General features: G+C 53.5%; 1 protein-coding gene across 1 annotated transcript; it reads left to right on the forward strand.

Annotated features, from left to right (window-relative positions):
• Window positions 1–1,492: 1,492 nt before the first annotated feature.
• LOC141727699 (uncharacterized) lies at window positions 1,493–21,178 on the forward strand. Its single transcript, XM_074533980.1, is given in 8 exon segments — window positions 1,493–2,152; window positions 2,256–2,386; window positions 2,661–2,981; window positions 2,983–3,084; window positions 3,086–3,236; window positions 3,291–4,020; window positions 20,438–20,797; window positions 21,052–21,178. Coding segments are annotated over 8 exon segments (2,526 nt in total). The 5' UTR covers window positions 1,493–1,548.
• The last annotated feature ends 241 nt before the right edge of the window (window positions 21,179–21,419 follow it).

The following is a 21,419-nucleotide window of genomic DNA, read 5'->3' on the forward strand; positions in this document are numbered from 1 at the left end:
AGTTTCCCCCCATTTTACCCCATAATCCCCACTTTCCCTCTATTTTACCCCATTATCCCAAATTTCCCCATTTTATCCCATTATCCCCAGTTTCCCCCCATTTTATCCCATTATCCCGTTTCCCCCTATTTTACCCCATTATCTCCAGTTTCCCCCATTACCCAAAATACCCCATGTTTTATCCTGTTTCCCCCTCCTTTCTCCCAATTTTTCCCATTATCTCCAAATCCCCCATTCTACCCAATTTGCTTCCCTTTCTCCACAATTTCACCTATTTTCCTTCAGTTTTCTGACAATTTTTCTCACAACTTTCCCTCATTATTCCCAAGTTTAGCCCAGTACGTCCCATTTTCCCGCACTATCCCCCAATTTCCCCCCATTTTCCCTCACTATCCCCATTTCCCTCCATAATACCCCATTCTCTCTGTTCTCCTCCCACTTTACCCCACTACGGCCATTTCCCCACAGTTCTCCCCCAGATTTCCCTCAAATTTTCAAAACTACCCCTCACTGCACCCCATTTCTCCCCTGTTTCCTCCATTTTTCTGCCTAATTTTCCCCTTTTCCGCTCATTTCCACCCGTTATTCCCAACTTCCCTCAGACTTGCCCCTCCTTCCCCTCACGGAGCCCCGCCCCTCTCCCGGAGCACCGCCTTTTCCCGCCCCCGCGCCCTCAGCCTATCAGCGGCCGAGCGCTTCCCCCCGTGGGCCAATCGAAGCGAAGCGCGGGAGAATTCAAGCGAGCTCTGGCGCTCAACGGCCGCTGCCTCCGGCCCCGCCCGCCGGCGCGTGAGGAGGCGTGGCCTCGCGGCAGGTGTGGAAATTAAGGCGAAATTGGGGGAAAATGGGGAGGATTGGGAGTTCTGGGAGGGAACATGAGTCTTGGAAAGAAATGGAGAAGCTCGGCGGGGAGATCTGAGGGGAAAATGAGTGTTGGAGTGGGCTTTGGGCCCTTCAGGGGGGCCTGGGGATATTGGGCGGTATCTGAGGGGAAAATGGGGGGGGTCGTGAGGAGAACTATGGGTCTAAGGGGTACCCAGGGGGTCCCTGAGGGGAATGGGGGGTCCTGAGGTGGAACTGGGGGTCTCTGAGGGGGAAATGTGGGGTCCTGAGGTGGAAATGGGAGGCTCTGAGGGGGAAATGAGGGGTCCTAGGGGTAACCAGGAGGCCCTGAGGTGGAAATGGGGGGTCCTGAGGGCAATGGGAGGCTCTGAGGGGAAATGGGGGGGTCCTGAGGTGGAATTGGGAGACTCTGAGGGGGGTCCTAGGGGTAACCAGGGTGTCCTGAGATGGAATTGGGGACCCTGAAGTGGAATTGGGGGATTCTGAGGGGGGAATGGGGGGTCCTGAGGTGGAATTGGAAGACTCTGAGGGGGAAATGGGGGGTCGTAGGGGTAACCAGGGGGTCCTGAGGTGGAACTGGGGGATTCCGAGGGGAAAACGGGGGGGTCCTGTGATTACCAAGTGGCTCCATGGTGGGGATAACGGGGACCCTGAGCTGGATGTAAAACTCCTCGAAGCTCTCTCTCTTTTCCCAGCTTTTCCACCATGAGCCACCACCCCCAGCACCGCGAGGTCCCACGGCGAGCGCAGCGCCCCCTCCCCAGCCCGGGCACCAAGCCCAGACCCGCCAAACCCCCCAGACCCAAACGGCTCCGCACCAAACGCGAGCGCGACGCCGCCAAGTTCGGCCCCAAGCCGCCCCCCGTGGGGGGCTCCCGCCCACCCTGGGTCCCCCACCGCTGGCTGCAGCCCCCCCAGCGCGGGGGTCTCGCTCTGGGCAGCCCCCTGGGCCCCCCCAAGCCCGTGGTGATCACCCAACACCGCCTGTGCCACCGTGGCCTCTTCAACCGCGAGGTGAAATCGCTGGACGTCCGCCGCCTGCTGACCCCGGGCCCCGCCGGGGACGGACCCCCAGCCCCGGCCCCCCGAACTGGGGAGGGGGCGCAGGGCGGGGGTCTCCCGGGCGAGGCGCTGGAGGAGCTGGTGGCGGGGCTGGCCTCGCTGCTGGGCGGCCTGGGGCTGTTTGTGGGGCGGGATTTGGTCAGCGAGCGGCGCCGCAGCCTCGTGGCCGTGTTCAGGAAGCACCACCCGCGGGGACCCCCGGACCTGGGCGTGTTCCTGGCCCACCGGACCTCGGCCCAGCCCTCAGGTACTGCCCCCGACCCGAGGGGAGGGAGCTTTTCACCCCAAAATATTGTCCCCTTCGTTTTTACCCCAAAATGTTTTCACCTTTGTTTTTACCCCAAATCAAGTGCTGTCTCCAGCAGGGACCCCCCGGGAAGAGGCAAGGCCGGGACCCACAGGACGAGTGGTCAGTTTGGGGGGGTGGGAGGTGGGGGACCCCCCTGCTGGGACCCCCAGCCCACTTCATGTTGGCCACACGGTGAGTGCCCCAAAATGCCCCAAAAGTGCCCCAAAAAAACTCCAAAATTGCCCTAAAAGGGCTTCAAAAGTGTCCTAGATAATCTCAAAAAGTGCCCCAAAAGGGCTTCAAAATTGCACTAAAAGGGATCCAAAAGTGCCCCCAAAAAACTCCAAAAATTGCCCAAAAATTCTTCAAAAGTGCCTCCAAAATACTCCAAAAGTGCCAAAAAAATGCCCAAAATGCTCCAAAATTGCCTCACTTTTCCCCTTACCTGCTCCCCCCTCTCCCGCAGCTGCCCCCCCGCACCCCCAGCCCCATTTTTGGAGCTCTCCGAGAGCGGGAGGTGAGTCTGGAATTTGGGGGGGTGGGAGGGGGTCCTACCCCGTGGGGGGGGTCCCAACCTGTTTTTGGGGGTGTCCCGGGGGGGTCCCACCGGGGGAGTCTCACCCTGTTTTTGGGGTCCCACCCTGGTTTTGGGGGGTCCCCGGGGGGGTTTTACTGACCCCCCCCTCACCTCCAGAACCCTTTCTCGTGGAGCTCGGCCGAGGATGAGGAGGATGAGACCCCCAGGGGGCTCCCCCAGACCTGGGCTGGTCCCGGGGGGCTCCTGCCGCCCCCCCCCCCCATTCTGGAGATCCCCCCAGCAGGAGGAGGAGGAGGATGAGGAGGAGGGGGCGGGAGATGAAGGCTGGACCCCCATCGCCCCCCCCAGCCTTCAGCCCAGACCTTGCCCCCGCGGGGCGCCCCCAAACCAGAGAGCCCCGCGCCCCCAGACCCCCTCGGGCCCCCAAATTCTGGCGAACCGAGACCCCCTGGGACCCCCCGGCGCCCTCCGCGTCCTCCTGGGCCGCCCCCAGACCCCCCTGGGGTTCTCCAGAGCCCCCCCGGACCCCCTCCAGACTCCTCTGGCACCTCGCCCGAGCCCCCCCGACCCCCCCCAGTCCCTCCCGAGCCCCCCAGGTCTGGAGCCCGGAGCGCCGCAAGGCCCCCCCGGACCCCCCCAGGCCCGTGTGGGACCCCCCCAGACCCCCGTGGAACCCCCGACCCTGGAGCCCGGAGCTGCCCGCGGCCGTCCTGGACCCCCCCAGGCCCCCCCGGACCCCCCAGCTCTGGAACCCGGAGCCCCCCCGGGCCCCGCTGGATGCCCCCAGACCCCCGAGGGACCCCCCGAGATCCCACTGGGACCCCCCAGACGCCCCCAGGCCCCTCTGGGATTCCCCAGATCCCAGCCAGAGCCCCCCGCTCTGGAGCGCGGCGCCCCCCTGGGACCCCCCGGCTGCCCCCAGACCCTCACGGGACCCCCGCCCCTGGAGCCCGGAGCCGCCGGGAGCCCCCCAGGACACGACGGAACCGTCACGATGCTGCTGCCGCCGCCGGCTCTGTCGCGACATGGCCCAGCGCCGCAACCCGCTCTGCCACCAGCGCGCCGCCCGTCCATGTCACGACCCTTTCCACCGCGCCCCGCCCCCTCTCTGTCGCGACATGCCGTGTCGCGACCCCCCCCGCTGCTGCCACCAGCCCCCCAAGCGGCGCCGGCCCGACTGGGGAGGGGTCGGGGGGCGCCCCTGGGGAGGGGGCTCCTCCCCCTCGCCCCCCGTCCCGGGCGGCTGCGGGTGCGCCTGCAGGGGCGGCTGCTGGGCAGGCGCTTCCCGGTGAGGAGGGGGCTGCGAGGGGCCGCCCCCCTCCCCAATAAAGGCGGTTTGTTTGAGCCCTGGGGTCCTGTTCTTCTTTCGGCTCCCCCTGACCCCCGGTGACCCCAAATTCTGCAGAGACCCCCCCAAAACACCCTGGAGCTCCCAAGCCTCTTGGCCTGGGGTCTCCAAACCCCTCAGTGACCCCAGAATCCCTCAGGGACCCCCAAACCCTCCCTTCCTCAGGGGAAGTTCCCAATGCCCCCCCTTTTCTGATACACCCCAAAAATCCTCCCTGCTAAACCCCGCCCCAAACACGCTTGTTTTGCCCAAAACTGGCTCCAATTAGGGTTATTAATTACTTATTAAGGTTATTAATTACTTATTAGGGTTGTTAATTACGTTTGTCGATAACAAAGTCAGACGAGCAAACTGAGAAGTAAAATTGAAAATTAAAACCAGAGGAGCAACACCAGGGAGAATGATAGGGAACTGAAAAGGGACTGAAAAGGGACTTATAAGAAATGGATAAAGGACAGATGAGGGACAGATAAGAGAGACTGAAAAAACACTGATAAGAAACTGACAAGGCACAGATAAGGGACTGATAGGAGGCTGAGAAGCCAAGCCAAGGAAGCGCCTCCTGCACTCTGCCATCCAGAAGCGTGGCCGGTGAGTTTGGTTTGCCAGGGAAAAGGGCCGAGGGTGGTGTGTGGGTGCCCAGAGCAGCTGGCTGCCTGATGGAATTCCACTTTGCAAAATCTGCCTCCCAGGGCCAAGCTGCCACCACTGCAAAGTCAGGCCGTGCTGTGAGTCTTAAGTGCCTCCTGCAAACCTTCCCCAGCTGTCTCCCATTGTTAAGGGTTTTTAAAGAGGGGACAAATTCCCTTTTTTCATTGCTGGAGGGATTTGAATTGAGGAGAGCCCTTCTTTTCACAATATTTTTGGAGAATAAATTAAAGGGCAGAATTGGTTTATTTTTCGTGGATTTTCAGGAGCCAGCAGGCCACTCCCAGTCACAGGCCCCCAAACACAAACCACGGCCCTTTTCCATTGCAAACAAAACCCCCAGGAAAAAAATGGGGCTTATGAGGGCAAAAGAAACTCAATTTGAGGGAAGCAAGTTCTCTTCTATTACTGTCTGTGTTTGAACTGGTAGGGGAGTCACCCTTCACCTGTGGTTTTAAGGGTATTGCTTGAAGGAAAACCAGAGTTTTCCAGGGTGTCAGGGAATCCTTTTCTATTTTAAGGGGAAAAAAAAATTGTTGTCGTATTATGGGATTGATTTGAGAGTAGCCCCTCCAATTTTTCATCATCCTAAGGTTTAAATGGAGGGGGCAGCCCTGGTGTCCCTCCTTTTCAAGGGCTTGAATGGAGGTGGAAATGGCCCTTTGCCATCAGTCGAAGGCTTTCATTTGAGGAGCGCCCCTTCTTTTGTGCTCTCGTAGGGGACGAACGTGAAGGGGAGAGGACACTTCTTTGCCCTTGTTGAAGGGAGGCGAGCCCCGCCTGCGGCGTCAGTTTCGGGGTTCGGTTGCGGGAAGCTGCAGCTGTGGCAGCGTTTGCAGGGCTGCAAGGGGGCCGTGCCGCTGCATGGGAGGGCGCTTGTGGTGGCCGCGGCCCGGGCCGGAACGTTGCCGCTCGGGAGCGGCGCTGGCACGGCCCGGGCAGCTGCCGCGGCGCACGGGGGATTTGGCGCGGCCGGGCCGGCCAAGGGCGGCGGTGGCGGAGCCGCGCCGGTGCGAGCCGAGGGAGCCGCGCCGGGCCGGCCAAGGGCGGCAGAGGCGGCGCGGGCGCTGCTGCGGCGGCCCGGGCGGTGCCGGCCGCTCCGGGCGGTCCGGGCGCGGGGCTCGGGCGCCGCCGCCACCCCCGGGCCCGGTGCCGGCCCCGCCGGGCAGGGGCAGCGGGCGCGGCTCTCCGGGCCGGCGCCGGCCCCGCGTGCCGGAGGAGCCGCCGGAGGAGCCGGTCTCCTGGCGGGAGCCGCGCTCCGTCCGGGGCCGGCAGCGAGCGCGGGCTTCGGCTGCTCGCAGTGCTGGGGCGGTGCCGCGGTTCGGAGGCGCTTTTTCGGCATTGATTGCATCGCTGTGTTCGGTTTGCAGCGGGGGTACGCTAAGGGCTACGGGGTTCTTCCTGAGTGCTGCGGTTCTCGGTGCCGGTGGGGATGATAAAGGTTCGTTTCGGATTGGGTTTTGTAGTCGGGTATGATTTTTTTTGCCGGGGTATTATGTTTAGAAAGGCGCGCAATGGTTTTTACGGGTCGTAGCGCGAAGCAGCAGTTCGGATTTTAATTCTGTTGAGGTGGCTTTTATTGGCGTGAGTGGGTAGTGTTTGTTTCGGTGGGCTTTTGAGGTAGCGTCGTGTCGTTCATAGCAGCGGGTTTTTAATCTTGATAATTGCATGTGTGTTTATTGTCTTCCAGGGCTTTTATTTATTTGGTTTGTTTGATTGTAGTGTATGTTTTATGGTTACGGATCATTTGGGAGACATTGTTTATGGTTGTGTTTGTCTTTAGGCTTTGTGTTTGTTTCTAGGTGTTATTTTTATTTCGATAGCCTGAGGCACTATGGGTTTATTCAGTTAGGTATAAATTTTTTGTTGAAAATGAAAGTTTATTCGGTTTTGGAGCTTTTTATGTTGTTGGTTTTTTTTTTTTTGATTGTTTGTTGTTGTTGTTGTTCTTTCATGTATTTGATTGTTGTTTGTCGGTTTTATTTTTGGGAATATGGGTATTTATATGGTGGATCTTTTCAAGTAGTATTGAGTAGTTGTTTTCTTAGTTTTTAGTCGTTGAGATTTTTTTCTATTTCGTTAAGTAGTTTGGCTGTTATTTTTACAGAGGATTGTTTATTCTTTGAGTTAGTGTAGAGGTAGAATTTTGTGTATTTTTTTTTTTTAGTAACCTTCAGGGTCAGTGGCACTGTTTGGAGTTTAGTAGGTTGGTTTGATTTCTTTTTTTAGTAGTTGTTGTAATTTGCTGTGCGTGTTTCCATAGGGTTTTCTTTTATCTTGGTTCCATTTTTCTGATGTGATGAGAATTTGTTATTGAAAAGAGTGTTGTGTGGTTTTTTGGCTGGCAGATTTTTGGCTGTTGGAGGTATCTTGATGTTTTTCGAAGATATTGGTGGGAATTCAATGCTCTTTGTATTGTAATTTTATTTAGGAATTGGATTTATAATGTACAATTATAACTATAACTATATTAAAACAAAACAGATGTGTGGAAATGGGAATAACCCACTCTTGTTTTTATATATTTGGTCTTTTTTTTAAATTTTATTTGTAACATAATTATATATTACAATAAGATATCTTTTTTAATTAGAGTGTTGTGTATATTTATAGATATGTAAATAGAGAATATAAATATAGACACAACCCAACTCAAATATAAATATAGAAATATGTTGCAAATATATGCAGGTATATATAAAATTTTTAAATAATTGTAAATATAAAATAACATCAATTGATACTATGCATAATACAAGTAATACTGTATATATCTTATTTAGTATATTATAGGAAATAGATATAAAATAGATATATCAATTGATGTACTATACTTATAAAACAAATTATAGATATGATAATTATAAATATAAAAGTATTTTTCAAGTAGTTGAAAATAAAGGATGGTTTTGTTTTTCATTTGGCAAAAGCAGGGGTTTTAGTATAAAAATTATAAATACAAATAATATAAAGGTAGAAGTCTAAGTATATAAATATATAATAAATAGCTAAAGATTAATATAAAAATTTAAAATAAAGGAAAAAACAAGGTTTAGCAGTAGATATGATACATAATTTAAAAAATAATTTATCTCTATTATTTGAACAGGATACATATTATATATATTTTAAATATAATGCATCTATATAAACTAGAAATATAAATGTGTATATAGTCATGCAAGCTAAAAATATAAAAATATTTCAGTATAGTTTAAAATAAGGGTTTTCTGGTATTTATTTAGTTAGAATTGGATTATTTTTAAAAAAATAAAAGTATTATAGAAATGTAATTTTAAACTATAGAAGAACTATATAAGAACTATACAATTAATAGAGAAAGATATTTATAAAAACACAGAGAAATACATATAAACAATAGGAATAGACAGAATATATTATATAAATTACATGCTACATCAATGTCTACTATAAATATGCGTGTGACTATAAATATGAAAAATAGAAATAAAACTTTTATTTAAACATGGCTTTAAATCAAGGGGGCTTGTTTGGTTCTTGCCGGATAAGAGGCAGGTTTTTGGCATTTATCTCAGAGCAGTTTTTGGCTGGGGTCACCCCTGTTCTTTTTTGCCGCCTTCGCTGCCCACAGCCCCGAGGCGCGCTGCGCCCCCGGCTGGGGCGGGCGGCAGTGCTGCCGCCTTGTGGGCAGAGCGCGGTACTGCAGCCGTGCGCCGGCGGGCAGCCGAGAGGCCGCCATGTTGGGAGTGGCGTGTCGCGGGTGTTGCGGACTCGCTTGACCTTCTCAAAATGGCGGCAGCCGAGGCTGCTGATTTCCCCAGGATCTGCCATTTACGTCAAGGAGCAGCAGCCAGAAGGTGTGTCACAGCACGTTTTTCAGCGTCTCAGGTAAGGGCCGCAGCGAGCGTGTAAGTGGAAAGAATGTGTGAGCGTGTGTGAGAGCACGTGGCTGTGTCTGTCTGTGTCTGCTCGTCTCTGCATGTGTGAACACATGCTGACTGGATTTAACCTTGTTTATATGACTTTTGCTTTTCAGGTTTTGCAACTCATTGTTAAATTTAGAATAAAAAAATCCCCAGCTGCCTTCCCCCCCACCCCGCCTGTTTTTTTTTTTCTTGGTTCTGGTCGAGTAAAAACCCAGAAGAATACCACAAGATAGGCTAGAAAAGACCCCAAAAAACCCTGTAAAAAACCCAAGATGGGCAAGAAAAACCCAGAAAAAAAAGCAGAAAACACCCAAGATGGGCAACAACAAACCCACACAAAAACCCAGGAAAAAACCTCAAGATGGTCAAGAAAAAATCAAGAAAAAACCCAGAAGTATCCCAGAAAAAAAAACTCAAGATGGGCAAGACCAAACCCAGAAAAAAAACCTTAAAAACCCCAAGATGGGCAAGAAAAACACAGAAAAAACCCCCCAAGATGGGCAAGAAAAAACCCCAGAAAAAGCCCCCAAGACGGACAAGAAAAAAACAACAAAAACCGCAGAAAAATCACAGAAAAAAACCCCAAGATGGACAACAAGAAAAGCAAAAAAAAGCCCAAAAAAATCCCGGAAAAAAACCCCAAGATGGACCAGAAACAACTCAGAAAATAAAAAGGGAAAAAAAAACCCAGGGAAAAAAACCCCAAATACGGCAAGAAATAAGCAGAAAAAATCCCAGGGAAAAAAGCCCAAGATGGGCAAGAAAAAACCAGTAAAAAACTTAGAAAAAAACCCCGAAGACTGGCAAGAAAAAACCAGGAAAAACCCCAAGATGGGCGAAAAAAGCCTGTCGTAAAAGGTGCCGTAAAGCGCGACTGTCGTAAAAGGTGCCGTAAAGCGCGACTGTCGTAAAATCGGCCGTAAAGCGCGACTGTCGTAAAATCGGCCGTAAAGCGCGACTGTCGTAAAAGGTGCCGTAAAGCGCGACTGTCGTAAAACTGCCGTAAAGCGCGACTGTCGTAAAATCGGCCGTAAAGCGCGACTGTCGTAAAAGGTGCCGTAAAGCGCGACTGTCGTAAAAGGTGCCGTAAAGCGCGACTGTCGTAAAACTGCCGTAAAGCGCGACGGTCGTAAAAGGTGCCGTAAAGCGCGACTGTCGTAAAATCGGCCGTAAAGCGCGACTGTCGTAAAATCGGCCGTAAAGCGCGACTGTCGTAAAAGGTGCCGTAAAGCGCGACTGTCGTAAAATCGGCCGTAAAGCGCGACTGTCGTAAAAGGTGCCGTAAAGCGCGACTGTCGTAAAATCGGCCGTAAAGCGCGACTGTCGTAAAATCGGCCGTAAAGCGCGACTGTCGTAAAAGGTGCCGTAAAGCGCGACTGTCGTAAAAGGTCCTGTAAAGCGCGACTGTCGTAAAACTGCCGTAAAGCGCGACTGTCGTAAAATCGGCCGTAAAGCGCGACTGTCGTAAAATCGGCCGTAAAGCGCGACTGTCGTAAAATCGGCCGTAAAGCGCGACTGTCGTAAAACTGCCGTAAAGCGCGACTGTCGTAAAAGCGGCCGTAAAGCGCGACTGTCGTAAAAGGTGCCGTAAAGCGCGACTGTCGTAAAAGGTGCCGTAAAGCGCGACTGTCGTAAAAGGTGCCATAAAGCGCGACTGTCGTAAAACTGCCGTAAAGCGCGACTGTCGTAAAAGGTGCCGTAAAGCGCGACTGTCGTAAAAGGTGCCGTAAAGCGCGACTGTCGTAAAATCGGCCGTAAAGCGCGACTGTCGTAAAATCGGCCGTAAAGCGCGACTGTCGTAAAAGGTCCTGTAAAGCGCGACTGTCGTAAAACTGCCGTAAAGCGCGACTGTCGTAAAAGGTGTCGTAAAGCGCGACTGTCGTAAAAGGTGCCGTAAAGCGCGACTGTCGTAAAACTGCCGTAAAGCGCGACTGTCGTAAAATCGGCCGTAAAGCGCGACTGTCGTAAAAGGTGCCGTAAAGCGCGACTGTCGTAAAAGGTGTCGTAAAGCGCGACTGTCGTAAAAGGTGCCGTAAAGCGCGACTGTCGTAAAAGATGCCGTAAAGCGCGACTGTCGTAAAATCGGCCGTAAAGCGCGACTGTCGTAAAATCGGCCGTAAAGCGCGACTGTCGTAAAACTGCCGTAAAGCGCGACTGTCGTAAAAGCGGCCGTAAAGCGCGACTGTCGTAAAAGGTGCCGTAAAGCGCGACTGTCGTAAAAGGTGCCGTAAAGCGCGACTGTCGTAAAATCGGCCGTAAAGCGCGACTGTCGTAAAACTGCCGTAAAGCGCGACTGTCGTAAAAGGTGCCGTAAAGCGCGACTGTCGTAAAAGGTGCCGTAAAGCGCGACTGTCGTAAAAGGTGTCGTAAAGCGCGACTGTCGTAAAAGGTGCCGTAAAGCGCGACTGTCGTAAAAGGTGCCGTAAAGCGCGACTGTCGTAAAAGGTGCCGTAAAGCGCGACTGTCGTAAAATCGGCCGTAAAGCGCGACTGTCGTAAAAGGTGCCGTAAAGCGCGACTGTCGTAAAAGGTGCCGTAAAGCGCGACTGTCGTAAAATCGGCCGCAAAGCGCGACTGTCGTAAAACTGCCGTAAAGCGCGACTGTCGTAAAAGGTGCCGTAAAGCGCGACTGTCGTAAAATCGGCCGTAAAGCGCGACTGTCGTAAAAGGTGCCGTAAAGCGCGACTGTCGTAAAATCGGCCGTAAAGCGCGACTGTCGTAAAATCGGCCGTAAAGCGCGACTGTCGTAAAAGGTGCCGTAAAGCGCGACTGTCGTAAAATCGGCCGTAAAGCGCGACTGTCGTAAAACTGCCGTAAAGCGCGACTGTCGTAAAAGGTGCCGTAAAGCGCGACTGTCGTAAAATCGGCCGTAAAGCGCGACTGTCGTAAAAGGTGCCGTAAAGCGCGACTGTCGTAAAAGGTGCCGTAAAGCGCGACTGTCGTAAAATCGGCCGTAAAGCGCGACTGTCATAAATTCGGCCGTAAAGCGCGACTGTCGTAAAAGGTGCCGTAAAGCGCGACTGTCGTAAAATCGGCCGCAAAGCGCGACTGTCGTAAAACTGCCGTAAAGCGCGACTGTCGTAAAACTGCCGTAAAGCGCGACTGTCGTAAAATCGGCCGTAAAGCGCGACTGTCGTAAAACTGCCGTAAAGCGCGACTGTCGTAAAAGGTGTCGTAAAGCGCGACTGTCGTAAAAGGTGCCGTAAAGCGCGACTGTCGTAAAAGGTGCCGTAAAGCGCGACTGTCGTAAAATCGGCAGTAAAGCGCGACTGTCGTAAAAGGTGCCGTAAAGCGCGACTGTCGTAAAAGGTGCCGTAAAGCGCGACTGTCGTAAAATCGGCCGTAAAGCGCGACTGTCGTAAAATCGGCCGTAAAGCGCGACTGTCGTAAAAGGTGCCGTAAAGCGCGACTGTCGTAAAAGGTGCCGTAAAGCGCGACTGTCGTAAAAGGTGCCGTAAAGCGCGACTGTCGTAAAAGGTGCCGTAAAGCGCGACTGTCGTAAAATCGGCCGTAAAGCGCGACTGTCGTAAAAGGTGCCGTAAAGCGCGACTGTCGTAAAAGGTCCTGTAAAGCGCGACTGTCGTAAAACTGCCGTAAAGCGCGACTGTCGTAAAATCGGCCGTAAAGCGCGACTGTCGTAAAAGGTGCCGTAAAGCGCGACTGTCGTAAAACTGCCGTAAAGCGCGACTGTCGTAAAAGGTGCCGTAAAGCGCGACTGTCGTAAAAGGTGCCGTAAAGCGCGACTGTCGTAAAAGGTGCCGTAAAGCGCGACTGTCGTAAAATCGGCCGTAAAGCGCGACTGTCGTAAAAGGTGCCGTAAAGCGCGACTGTCGTAAAAGGTGCGGTAAAGCGCGACTGTCGTAAAAGGTGCCGTAAAGCGCGACTGTCGTAAAATCGGCCGTAAAGCGCGACTGTCGTAAAATCGGCCGTAAAGCGCGACTGTCGTAAAAGGTGCCGTAAAGCGCGACTGTCGTAAAATCGGCCGTAAAGCGCGACTGTCGTAAAAGGTGCCGTAAAGCGCGACTGTCGTAAAATCGGCCGTAAAGCGCGACTGTCGTAAAATCGGCAGTAAAGCGCGACTGTCGTAAAATCGGCCGTAAAGCGCGACTGTCGTAAAACTGCCGTAAAGCGCGACTGTCGTAAAAGGTGCCGTAAAGCGCGACTGTCGTAAAAGGTGCCGTAAAGCGCGACTGTCGTAAAAGGTGCCGTAAAGCGCGACTGTCGTAAAATCGGCCGTAAAGCGCGACTGTCGTAAAATCGGCCGTAAAGCGCGACTGTCGTAAAATCGGCCGTAAAGCGCGACTGTCGTAAAAGGTGCCGTAAAGCGCGACTGTCGTAAAATCGGCCGTAAAGCGCGACTGTCGTAAAATCGGCCGTAAAGCGCGACTGTCGTAAAAGGTGCCGTAAAGCGCGACTGTCGTAAAAGGTGCCGTAAAGCGCGACTGTCGTAAAATCGGCCGTAAAGCGCGACTGTCGTAAAAGGTGCCGTAAAGCGCGACTGTCGTAAAAGGTGCCGTAAAGCGCGACTGTCGTAAAACTGCCGTAAAGCGCGACTGTCGTAAAAGGTGTCGTAAAGCGCGACTGTCGTAAAAGGTGCCGTAAAGCGCGACTGTCGTAAAATCGGCCGTAAAGCGCGACTGTCGTAAAACTGCCGTAAAGCGCGACTGTCGTAAAATCGGCCGTAAAGCGCGACTGTCGTAAAAGGTGCCGTAAAGCGCGACTGTCGTAAAATCGGCCGTAAAGCGCGACTGTCGTAAAAGGTGCCGTAAAGCGCGACTGTCGTAAAAGGTGCCGTAAAGCGCGACTGTCGTAAAATCGGCCGTAAAGCGCGACTGTCGTAAAACTGCCGTAAAGCGCGACTGTCGTAAAAGGTGCCGTAAAGCGCGACTGTCGTAAAATCGGCCGTAAAGCGCGACTGTCGTAAAAGGCGCCGTAAAGCGCGACTGTCGTAAAAGGTGCCGTAAAGCGCGACTGTCGTAAAACTGCCGTAAAGCGCGACTGTCGTAAAAGGTGCCGTAAAGCGCGAAAGTCGTAAAACTGCCGTAAAGCGCGACTGTCGTAAAAGGTGTCGTAAAGCGCGACTGTCGTAAAAGGTGCCGTAAAGCGCGACTGTCGTAAAAGGTGCCGTAAAGCGCGACTGTCGTAAAATCGGCCGTAAAGCGCGACTGTCGTAAAATCGGCCGTAAAGCGCGACTGTCGTAAAACTGCCGTAAAACGCGACTGTCGTAAAAGGTGCCGTAAAGCGCGACTGTCGTAAAATCGGCCGTAAAGCGCGACTGTCGTAAAAGGTGCCGTAAAGCGCGACTGTCGTAAAATCGGCCGTAAAGCGCGACTGTCGTAAAAGGTGCCGTAAAGCGCGACTGTCGTAAAATCGGCCGTAAAGCGCGACTGTCGTAAAACTGCCGTAAAGCGCGACTGTCGTAAAATCGGCCGTAAAGCGCGACTGTCGTAAAATCGGCCGTAAAGCGCAACTGTCGTAAAAGGTGCCGTAAAGCGCGACTGTCGTAAAATCGGCCGTAAAGCGCGACTGTCGTAAAATCGGCCGTAAAGCGCGACTGTCGTAAAAGGTGCCGTAAAGCGCGACTGTCGTAAAAGGTGCCGTAAAGCGCGACTGTCGTAAAATCGGCCGTAAAGCGCGACTGTCGTAAAAGGTGCCGTAAAGCGCGACTGTCGTAAAAGGTGCCGTAAAGCGCGACTGTCGTAAAATCGGCCGTAAAGCGCGACTGTCGTAAAATCGGCCGTAAAGCGCGACTGTCGTAAAAGGTGCCGCAAAGCGCGACTGTCGTAAAATCGGCCGTAAAGCGCGACTGTCGTAAAAGGTGCCGTAAAGCGCGACTGTCGTAAAAGGTGCCGTAAAGCGCGACTGTCGTAAAATCGGCCGTAAAGCGCGACTGTCGTAAAACTGCCGTAAAGCGCGACTGTCGTAAAATCGGCCGTAAAGCGCGACTGTCGTAAAATCGGCCGTAAAGCGCGACTGTCGTAAAACTGCCGTAAAGCGCGACTGTCGTAAAAGGTGCCGTAAAGCGCGACTGTCGTAAAAGGTGCCGTAAAGCGCGACTGTCGTAAAAGGTGCCGTAAAGCGCGACTGTCGTAAAATCGGCCGTAAAGCGCGACTGTCTTAAAACTGCCGTAAAGCGCGACTGTCGTAAAATCGGCCGTAAAGCGCGACTGTCGTAAAATCGGCCGTAAAGCGCAACTGTCGTAAAAGGTGCCGTAAAGCGCGACTGTCGTAAAATCGGCCGTAAAGCGCGACTGTCGTAAAATCGGCCGTAAAGCGCGACTGTCGTAAAAGGTGCCGTAAAGCGCGACTGTCGTAAAAGGTGCCGTAAAGCGCGACTGTCGTAAAATCGGCCGTAAAGCGCGACGGTCGTAAATTCGGCCGTAAAGCGCGACTGTCGTAAAAGGTGCCGTAAAGCGCGACTGTCGTAAAATCGGCCGTAAAGCGCGACTGTCGTAAAATCGGCCGTAAAGCGCGACTGTCGTAAAAGGTGCCGTAAAGCGCGACTGTCGTAAAATCGGCCGTAAAGCGCGACTGTCGTAAAAGGTGCCGTAAAGCGCGACTGTCGTAAAAGGTGCCGTAAAGCGCGACTGTCGTAAAATCGGCCGTAAAGCGCGACTGTCGTAAAAGGTGCCGTAAAGCGCGACTGTCGTAAAAGGTGCCGTAAAGCGCGACTGTCGTAAAATCGGCCGTAAAGCGCGACTGTCGTAAAAGGGGCCGTAAAGCGCGACTGTCGTAAAATCGGCCGTAAAGCGCGACTGTCGTAAAAGGTGCCGCAAAGCGCGACTGTCGTAAAAGGTGCCGTAAAGCGCGACTGTCGTAAAACTGCCGTAAAGCGCGACTGTCGTAAAAGGTGCCGTAAAGCGCGACTGTCGTAAAACTGCCGTAAAGCGCGACTGTCGTAAAAGGTGTCGTAAAGCGCGACTGTCGTAAAAGGTGCCGTAAAGCGCGACTGTCGTAAAAGGTGCCGTAAAGCGCGACTGTCGTAAAACTGCCGTAAAGCGCGACTGTCGTAAAAGGTGTCGTAAAGCGCGACTGTCGTAAAAGGTGCCGTAAAGCGCGACTGTCGTAAAAGGTGTCGTAAAGCGCGACTGTCGTAAAACTGCCGTAAAGCGCGACTGTCGTAAAATCGGCCGTAAAGCGCGACTGTCGTAAAAGGTGCCGTAAAGCGCGACTGTCGTAAAATCGGCCGTAAAGCGCGACTGTCGTAAAAGGTGCCGTAAAGCGCGACTGTCGTAAAAGGTGCCGTAAAGCGCGACTGTCGTAAAATCGGCCGTAAAGCGCGACTGTCGTAAAAGGGGCCGTAAAGCGCGACTGTCGTAAAAGGTGCCGTAAAGCGCGACTGTCGTAAAATCGGCCGTAAAGCGCGACTGTCGTAAAAGGTGCCGCAAAGCGCGACTGTCGTAAAAGGGGCCGTAAAGCGCGACTGTCGTAAAACTGCCGTAAAGCGCGACTGTCGTAAAAGGTGCCGTAAAGCGCGACTGTCGTAAAATCGGCCGTAAAGCGCGACTGTCGTAAAAGGTGCCGTAAAGCGCGACTGTCGTAAAAGGTGCCGTAAAGCGCGACTGTCGTAAAAGCGGCCGTGAAGCGCGACTGTCGTAAAATCGGTCGTAAAGCGCGACTGTCGTAAAAGGTGCCGTAAAGCGCGACTGTCGTAAAAGGTGCCGTAAAGCGCGACTGTCGTAAAATCGGCCGTAAAGCGTGACTGTCGTAAAACTGCCGTAAAGCGCGACTGTCGTAAAAGGTGCCGTAAAGCGCGACTGTCGTAAAAGGTGCCGTAAAGCGCGACTGTCGTAAAATCGGCCGTAAAGCGCGACTGTCGTAAAACTGCCGTAAAGCGCGACTGTCGTAAAATCGGCCGTAAAGCGCGACTGTCATAAATTCGGCCGTAAAGCGCGACTGTCGTAAAAGGTGCCGTAAAGCGCGACTGTCGTAAAATCGGCCGTAAAGCGCGACTGTCGTAAAACTGCCGTAAAGCGCGACTGTCGTAAAAGGTGCCGTAAAGCGCGACTGTCGTAAAATCGGCCGTAAAGCGCGACTGTCGTAAAAGGTGCCGTAAAGCGCGACTGTCGTAAAAGGTGCCGTAAAGCGCGACTGTCGTAAAATCGGCCGTAAAGCGCGACTGTCGTAAAAGGTGCCGTAAAGCGCGACTGTCGTAAAATCGGCCGTAAAGCGCGACTGTCGTAAAACTGCCGTAAAGCGCGACTGTCGTAAAAGGTGCCGTAAAGCGCGACTGTCGTAAAATCGGCCGTAAAGCGCGACTGTCGTAAAAGGCGCCGTAAAGCGCGACTGTCGTAAAAGGTGCCGTAAAGCGCGACTGTCGTAAAACTGCCGTAAAGCGCGACTGTCGTAAAAGGTGCCGTAAAGCGCGACTGTCGTAAAACTGCCGTAAAGCGCGACTGTCGTAAAAGGTGTCGTAAAGCGCGACTGTCGTAAAAGGTGCCGTAAAGCGCGACTGTCGTAAAAGGTGCCGTAAAGCGCGACTGTCGTAAAATCGGCCGTAAAGCGCGACTGTCGTAAAATCGGCCGTAAAGCGCGACTGTCGTAAAACTGCCGTAAAACGCGACTGTCGTAAAAGGTGCCGTAAAGCGCGACTGTCGTAAAATCGGCCGTAAAGCGCGACTGTCGTAAAACTGCCGTAAAGCGCGACTGTCGTAAAAGGTGCCGTAAAGCGCGACTGTCGTAAAATCGGCCGTAAAGCGCGACTGTCGTAAAAGGTGCCGTAAAGCGCGACTGTCGTAAAAGGTGCCGTAAAGCGCGACTGTCGTAAAATCGGCCGTAAAGCGCGACTGTCGTAAAACTGCCGTAAAGCGCGACTGTCGTAAAATCGGCCGTAAAGCGCGACTGTCGTAAAATCGGCCGTAAAGCGCAACTGTCGTAAAAGGTGCCGTAAAGCGCGACTGTCGTAAAATCGGCCGTAAAGCGCGACTGTCGTAAAATCGGCCGTAAAGCGCGACTGTCGTAAAAGGTGCCGTAAAGCGCGACTGTCGTAAAAGGTGCCGTAAAGCGCGACTGTCGTAAAATCGGCCGTAAAGCGCGACTGTCGTAAATTCGGCCGTAAAGCGCGACTGTCGTAAAAGGTGCCGTAAAGCGCGACTGTCGTAAAATCGGCCGTAAAGCGCGACTGTCGTAAAATCGGCCGTAAAGCGCGACTGTCGTAAAAGGTGCCGCAAAGCGCGACTGTCGTAAAATCGGCCGTAAAGCGCGACTGTCGTAAAAGGTGCCGTAAAGCGCGACTGTCGTAAAAGGTGCCGTAAAGCGCGACTGTCGTAAAATCGGCCGTAAAGCGCGACTGTCGTAAAACTGCCGTAAAGCGCGACTGTCGTAAAATCGGCCGTAAAGCGCGACTGTCGTAAAATCGGCCGTAAAGCGCGACTGTCGTAAAACTGCCGTAAAGCGCGACTGTCGTAAAAGGTGCCGTAAAGCGCGACTGTCGTAAAAGGTGCCGTAAAGCGCGACTGTCGTAAAATCGGCCGTAAAGCGCGACTGTCTTAAAACTGCCGTAAAGCGCGACTGTCGTAAAATCGGCCGTAAAGCGCGACTGTCGTAAAATCGGCCGTAAAGCGCAACTGTCGTAAAAGGTGCCGTAAAGCGCGACTGTCGTAAAATCGGCCGTAAAGCGCGACTGTCGTAAAAGGTGCCGTAAAGCGCGACTGTCGTAAAAGGTGCCGTAAAGCGCGACTGTCGTAAAATCGGCCGTAAAGCGCGACGGTCGTAAATTCGGCCGTAAAGCGCGACTGTCGTAAAAGGTGCCGTAAAGCGCGACTGTCGTAAAATCGGCCGTAAAGCGCGACTGTCGTAAAATCGGCCGTAAAGCGCGACTGTCGTAAAAGGTGCCGTAAAGCGCGACTGTCGTAAAATCGGCCGTAAAGCGCGACTGTCGTAAAAGGTGCCGTAAAGCGCGACTGTCGTAAAAGGTGCCGTAAAGCGCGACTGTCGTAAAATCGGCCGTAAAGCGCGACTGTCGTAAAACTGCCGTAAAGCGCGACTGTCGTAAAATCGGCCGTAAAGCGCGACTGTCGTAAAATCGGCCGTAAAGCGCGACTGTCGTAAAAGGTGCCGTAAAGCGCGACTGTCGTAAAAGGTGCCGTAAAGCGCGACTGTCGTAAAATCGGCCGTAAAGCGCGACTGTCGTAAAATCGGCCGTAAAGCGCGACTGTCGTAAAATCGGCCGTAAAGCGCGACTGTCGTAAAAGGTGCCGTAAAGCGCGACTGTCGTAAAATCGGCCGTAAAGCGCGACTGTCGTAAAATCGGCCGTAAAGCGCGACTGTCGTAAAATCGGCCGTAAAGCGCGACGGTCGTAAAAGGTGCCGTAAAGCGCGACTGTCGTAAAATCGGCCGTAAAGCGCGACTGTCGTAAAAGGTGCCGTAAAGCGCGACTGTCGTAAAAGGTGCCGTAAAGCGCGACTGTCGTAAAATCGGCCGTAAAGCGCGACTGTCGTAAAACTGCCGTAAAGCGCGACTGTCGTAAAAGGTGCCGTAAAGCGCGACTGTCGTAAAAGGTGCCGTAAAGCGCGACTGTCGTAAAATCGGCCGTAAAGCGCGACTGTCGTAAAAGGTGCCGTAAAGCGCGACTGTCGTAAAAGCGGCCGTGAAGCGCGACTGTCGTAAAAGGTGCCGTAAAGCGCGACTGTCGTAAAACTGCCGTAAAGCGCGACTGTCGTAAAAGGTGCCGTAAAGCGCGACTGTCGTAAAATCGGCCGTAAAGCGCGACTGTCGTAAAAGGTGCCGTAAAGCGCGACTGTCGTAAAACTGCCGTAAAGCGCGACTGTCGTAAAAGGTGCCGTAAAGCGCGACTGTCGTAAAAGGTGCCGTAAAGCGCGACTGTCGTAAAATCGGCCGTAAAGCGCGACTGTCGTAAAATCGGCCGTAAAGCGCGACTGTCGTAAAACTGCCGTAAAGCGCGACTGTCGTAAAAGGTGCCGTAAAGCGCGACTGTCGTAAAATCGGCCGTAAAGCGCGACTGTCGTAAAACTGCCGTAAAGCGCGACTGTCGTAAAAGGTGCCGTAAAGCGCGACTGTCGTAAAAGGTGCCGTAAAGCGCGACTGTCGTAAAATCGGCCGTAAAGCGCGACTGTCGTAAAAGGTGCCATGTTGCCGGAATCCACGTGTCGGCATGGGCGCCGCCATCTTTGCGGAATCCACGTGTCGGCATGGGCGCCGCCATCTTGTTGGAAACTACGTGTCTGCTTGGGCGCTGCCATCTTGCCGGAATTCACGTGTCGGTACAGGCGCCGCCATCTTGCCAGAAACCACGTGTCAGCATGGGCGCCGCCATCTTGGATTAGGGTTAGTTTTTATTGGTAATTTTAACATTTAGGGTTAATTTAAAAGCTCTTTTAGGATTATTTAAGGATTTTTTTAAAGGTTCTTGGGGGATTTTTACGGGTGTTTTAGGGGCTTTTTAAAAGTAGGGCATTTTGAGTGTATTTGGAAGCTCTTTTTAGGGTTCTGTGGGGTGTTTAAGATACATATTCTCTCTCTCTTTCTAACTTTGTTTTCCTTTCTAGCTTTTGTTTAAAAAAGCAGCAGTAGAAACTTTCAGGCTCCCTGGGACAAAAGGAAAAAAATAAAAAATTGAAAAATACCAAACAAACCCTTTACTCCCCGGGAGCCTGAAATTTTCTACTGCTGCACCGGACATATAGTTTTTATTCTTTTTATTATATACACTAGATAGGACCCCCACCCTCTCCTAATCAGGACCCCCAGCGGACACCAATCAAGCCTAATCAGTCTCGCCTACCACTAGACACCACCCCTATACCCAGGCACCCACCCCGTCACCAAGCCCCGCCCCTAGGTCCCACCCCCCAAACCGCAGCACTGCCCTTAGCCAAGCCCGCGCCGACCTAGCCCTAGCCGCCCCCAGGCACCGCCCCCCGTCGGCCACCCCCGACACCACCCCTCCCCTGGGCGCCGCGGCCCCCGGGCGCCGCCCCAACCCTACCCGAGCCCCCGCCCCCGGGCACCGCCCCCGGCACCGCCCCCCGTCGCCGTGCTTCCGCCCCCCGTCGCCGTGCCCCCGCCCCCGGGCACCGACCCTTCGTCGCCGGGCCGCGGCGGCCAGAGGCCGCCCCGACGCCTTAGATGCCCCTCCCCGCGACGCCGCCGGCCTCACGCGAATCGGAATTTCATTCCGGCCCCCGGGGACCCGCGGAGAGCGCAAAAATCCCGGCAAAAATCGAGAAAAAAGATCCGGTCATGGGGGCCGCCATCTTCCCGGAAACCACGTGTCGGCGTGGGCGCCGCCATCTTGCCAGAATCCACGTGTCGGCACGGGCGCCGCCATCTTGACCGAATCCATGTGTCGGCATGGGCGCCGCCATCTTGCCGGAATGCACGTGTCGTTATGGGCGCCTCCATCTTGCCGGAAACCACGTGTCTTCATCAGCGCCGCCATCTGTCCGAGCCCAGAGTCTACCCCGACGCCTTAGATGCCCCTCCCCGCGACGCCGCCGGCCTCACGCGAACCGGAATATCATTCCGGCCCCCGGGGACCCGCGGAGAGCGCAAAAATCCCGGCAAAAATCGAGAAAAATGATCCGGTCATGGGCGCCGCCATCTTCCCGGAAACCACGTGTCGGCATGGGCGCCGCCATCTTGCCGGAATCCACGTGTCTTTATGGGCGCCGCCATCTTGCCGGAATCCACGTGTCGGTATGGGCGCCGCCATCTTGACCGAATCCACGTGTCGGCACGGTCGCCGCCATCTTGCCGGAAACCACGTGTCTTCATCAGCGCCGCCATCTATCCGAGCCCAGAGGCTTCCCCGACGCCTTAGA

Source organism: Zonotrichia albicollis, unplaced genomic scaffold, assembly GCF_047830755.1.
Source record: "Zonotrichia albicollis isolate bZonAlb1 unplaced genomic scaffold, bZonAlb1.hap1 Scaffold_204, whole genome shotgun sequence".
NCBI lineage: Eukaryota > Metazoa > Chordata > Aves > Passeriformes > Passerellidae > Zonotrichia > Zonotrichia albicollis.